The 4192-nt window shown below is 52.8% G+C and overlaps 1 protein-coding gene across 1 annotated transcript in view; it reads left to right on the top strand.

Moving 5' to 3' along the window:
• Positions 1-4192, top strand: part of TTC16 (tetratricopeptide repeat domain 16) — a 15687-nt gene that overhangs the window by 9650 nt on the left and 1845 nt on the right. Inside the window, exons 10-13 of the mRNA XM_010856968.1 lie at positions 889-1054; positions 2183-2325; positions 2478-2637; positions 3685-3769. Coding sequence (XP_010855270.1) covers positions 889-1054; positions 2183-2325; positions 2478-2637; positions 3685-3769 — 554 coding nt within the window. The remainder of the gene's footprint in view (positions 1-888; positions 1055-2182; positions 2326-2477; positions 2638-3684; positions 3770-4192) is intronic.

Below are 4192 nucleotides of genomic sequence, written 5' to 3'. Positions count from 1 at the left end.
TCACTTCTCTTCTTTTCACAGCTATTTGTAAGGCCTCCCCAGACAGCCATTTTGCTTTTTTGCATTTAAAAAAAAAAAAAAAAAAGGTTCTCTTGCATTGGATTGACTTTGCATATTTAAATTGTGAGTGCAGGACAGCATTTTTCAAGTGTTTATTTGGAGAAGGCAATGGCACCCCACTCCAGTACTCTTGCCTGGAAAATCCCATGGACAGAGGAGCCTGGTAGGCTACAGTCCACCAGGTCGCTAAGAGTCAGACACGACTGAATGACTTCACTTTCACTTTTCACTTTCACGCATTGGAAGAGGAAATGGCAACCCACTCCAGTGTTCTTGCCTGGAGAATCCCAGGGACGGTGGAGCCTGGTGGGCTGCCGTCTCTGGGGTCGCATAGAGTCGGACACGACTGAAGCGACTTAGCAGCAGCCGTAGCAGCATTGGCACATTATGGTCTGTCTAAATTGTTCCATTTGCTTTTAAAGTGCCCAGTCTTTTTGATTATAAGAGTTCTTTGTAGGCTAGAAAGTTTGATTATTATCTGCCTTATGTGGCAAAATATTCTTCCCTATTTGCTGATTTCTTTTGTGGTGTTTTTGCTACTAAATAATGGGATTTGTGGTCAATTAGTTTGTTGTTTTTTTTTTTTCCATATTTAGCTGCTGGGTTTATGACATTCAGAAAGCCCTTCCTATTCCAAGATCATAAAAATGTCCACTTATTTTGGGGCTTTACACTAGCATTTAAGTGTTGGGTCCATCAAGAGGGGTATTGATGGCAGGGAGCAGAAACTAGCCTTGTTTTCCCTAAACTCCCCAGGGAGGTCCAGAAGTGCCCATTTCTCCTAGGTGGCCCGGCTCAGAGCACCCTGTGGCCCACTGTGTCCTGCAGGCAGTTCCAGAAGGCAGAGAACCACTTCTCAATGGCCATCCAGCACAATCCCCAGAAGCCCCAGTACTACCTGTACCGCGCCAGGAGCCGGCAGCTCATGCAGAACATTTTTGGGGCCCGCCAGGATGTTGCCACTGTCCTGCTCCTTGACCCCAAGCAACCCAAGGTGTGTTCTTGCTGGGCCAGGAGGGTAGGCTCCAGAGTCAATACCTCTGACCTCCTAAAGATACGCCCTGTCCCTAAAAGAAACCTGGATTCTTAGCAGTGATATGCACTGCTAATGCCAGAGCATTTACTATGTACCTTCTCTGGTGGCTCAGCGGTAAAGAATCTGCCTGCCAAAGCAGGAGACACAGGTTCAATCGCTGGGTTCAGAAGATCCCCTAGAGAAGGAAATGACAACCCACTCCAGTATTCTTGCCTGAGAAATCCCTTGGACAGAGGAGCCTGATGGGCTACAGTACATGGGGTCACAAGAGTCGGACATGACTGAGTGACCAAGACAATGATGATGCCAGAGCATTTACTATGTGCCAGGCACTGTTCCTGGGGAAGGAAATGGCAACCCACGCCAGTATTCTTGCCTGGAGAGGTCCATGGATAGAGGAGCCTGGAAGGCTACAGTCCATGGGGTCGCAAAGAGTTGGACACGACTGAGCAGGTAACACAGAGCCAGGCACTGTTCTAACCGCTTCAGTTTATATCACCCTGTTTAACCCTCTTTAACACCTATGAGACAGGTAACATTATCATCATCCCATAATCTACAGAGGGAAGAGGGTAGGGCTCAGAGAAGTCAGTTCCCTTGGGCCAGGTCATGGAGCTTGGAGGTCACACCCTCCAAGCTGACTCCAGAACCCATGATCAGACTCAGAACTCCCTCACGTAATAGTTCCTTTCTCAAGATCTCCCAATAGTTCAGGCCCAAAGGGTCTGGCCCTTTAGAAACAACAATTTATAAAAGGGCTTCCCTGATGGCTCAGATGGTAAAGAGTCTGCCTGCAATGCAGAAGACCCAGGTTGGATCCCTGGATTGGGAAGATCCCCTGGAGAAGCAAATGGCAACCCACTTCTGTATTCTTACCTGGAAAAAATCCCATGGACGGAGGAGTCTGGCGGGTTGCTGCAGTCCATGGGGTCACAAAGAGTCGGATGAGACTGAACGACTGATGCTGAATTTGTAAACTCTTCTCTTCTTCGGCCCTGAGAAGGGACTCTGCCAGTCAGGACAGCACCACACCATCTGCCCCTGTCCTGGCCCACACCTGACTCTGGTCACCTTCCTTCCTGGCAGCTGCTTCCGCTGATGGCCAACCTTTTTCCCGGCATGTCAGTAGAAGAGGTGCTAAGCAGCCAGGTGGCAAACCTGGCTAGGTTGCAGCTGGAGCGGGTGGTGGAGCACAGCATGTACACCAGGGCCCCTCAGGACATCCTGGGGTAAGTTTCTACAGGAGGGCCCACAGGCCCAGAGCTGGGGGACGGCTGGGGCTCAAGGCACCTACTTGCCTTTTCAGGCCACCATCCAATCCCAGGGAGGGTAGGGTGAGTCAGAGAGGTTTACCCAGCACTCTGACAACTCGCTTTGGCAGGCAGCTCAAGGATCGGGAACAGAGGGCCCGGGCCGTGATCCTATCTTGGAAGCTGGAGCCGCCTTTACTGGAGACCCCCAAGGAGATGGAGACCCCTCTCCAGTTCCCGCAGGCAAAGCCAGAAGGCCCAGAGGAAGAGGTGCAGGTTCCTGGGAAGAAGGTAAGTGCGCCCCATGCCAGGGCTGGGTTTCCTGGAGGCGCAGGGAGGACTGTATCCTAAGCCAGGGCTGAGGGCTACAGGCTGGCTAGAGGCTGGCTCTGCCACAACTCAGCTATGTGACCTGGGCTGGGGACATGTTGCTGTGAGGTGGAGAATGTACCAGTAAAGGGGTACACCTGAAGGAGTGCAGGTGAAAATTGGGGCCCCTCACAGAGGCAGGCTTCCTACATTTTGTCCACACTCACCTTCCCACAATGCAGGAGATCCGGGTTTGATCTTTGGGTCAGGAAGATCCCCTGGAGAAGGGAATGGCAACCCACTCCAGTACTCTTGCCTAGAAAATTCCATAGATGGAGGAGCCTAGTGGGCTACAGTCCATGGGGTTGTAAAGAGTCGGACACGACTGAGCGACTTCCTTTCACCTCTAGTTGCAGTTGGGGGGGGGCTCCTCTTTGCTGCGGTGTGTGGGCGTCTCATTGCAGCGGCTTCCCTTGTCGTGGGGCACAGGCTCGAGGCCCACGGGCTCAGTGGTTGCAAGTCATGGCTCTAGAGCTCAGGATCCAGAGTTGTGGTGCACTGGCTTAGTTGCCCTGTGGCATGTGGGCTCTTCCCGGACCAGGGATTGAACCTGTGTCCCCTGCATGAGCAGGCGGATTCCTAACCACTGGACTACCAGGGAAGCCCCCAGAATTTTAACACTTGGATTCATTGCTAAAAACTTTTCATTGAGTGGAACATAAAGTACACAAATCCTCAGTGAACTGTTTGATGAATTTTCACAAACTGAATACCCACCATGATTCCATTCTCTAGCTCAAGAAAGAACACATTCCCAGTTTTCCAGAAGCCCCTATCACCTGGCTCTGGGCCCCTCCTCCGTCAGGGCTGTTCTGATTCCTAACACTGCCAACAAGTGCACAAGCAGTCAACTGCTCCATGTCCCCATCCAGCCCTAAACTGCAGCCCCCGAGGAGCTCTAAGTGGCTGGCCTTCTAGAGCTGTGGCCTCCCACGGCCTGCCAACTGCCCAGCCTGTCTCTGACCCTAGGAGAAGCTGAAGCCGGCCCCCAGCAAGGAGTCATCCTTGACCGACAGCTACATCAGCCAGACCTCCTTAGGCTCCATCTTGGGCTGTAAGTCCCCCTGCATGGGCCAATGCAGCAGGGAGGGCAAAGGTCAGGAGTCAGAGGCTCCCAGGCCTGGGTATGAATCTGGCCTCTGCTGCTTACTGCTGTGTATATATGGAGCAGGAGGGCTCATCCCAGCTTTGCTGGAGGTGCGGGAGCGGGGTGGCGGGCCCAGAGAGGGGGAGTGAGGGGAACCCTCTGGGATGCCCAGCACGCAGCCTGGGCAGGAGCTCTCACTCGAAGCACTTCATCATTGCTGCCTGCTCCACCTTCATTCCCCGCTCAACCCTGTCCCTCTTCTCTCTGCCCCCTTGGCCTCTCCCTGAAATTACCCCACAGAGCCTATGCGTGTCTAGGGGGCTTTTACCCTCAGCTCCGCCAGGTGCCAACATGGAAGGGACAAAATGGAAAACCTGGGAATGCGGCTCT

The sequence above is a fragment of the Bison bison genome, unplaced genomic scaffold (assembly GCF_000754665.1).
Source record: "Bison bison bison isolate TAMUID 2011002044 unplaced genomic scaffold, Bison_UMD1.0 scf7180017864375, whole genome shotgun sequence".
NCBI classification, from domain to species: domain Eukaryota; kingdom Metazoa; phylum Chordata; class Mammalia; order Artiodactyla; family Bovidae; genus Bison; species Bison bison.
This window is presented reverse-complemented; position numbering and strand designations above follow the sequence as displayed.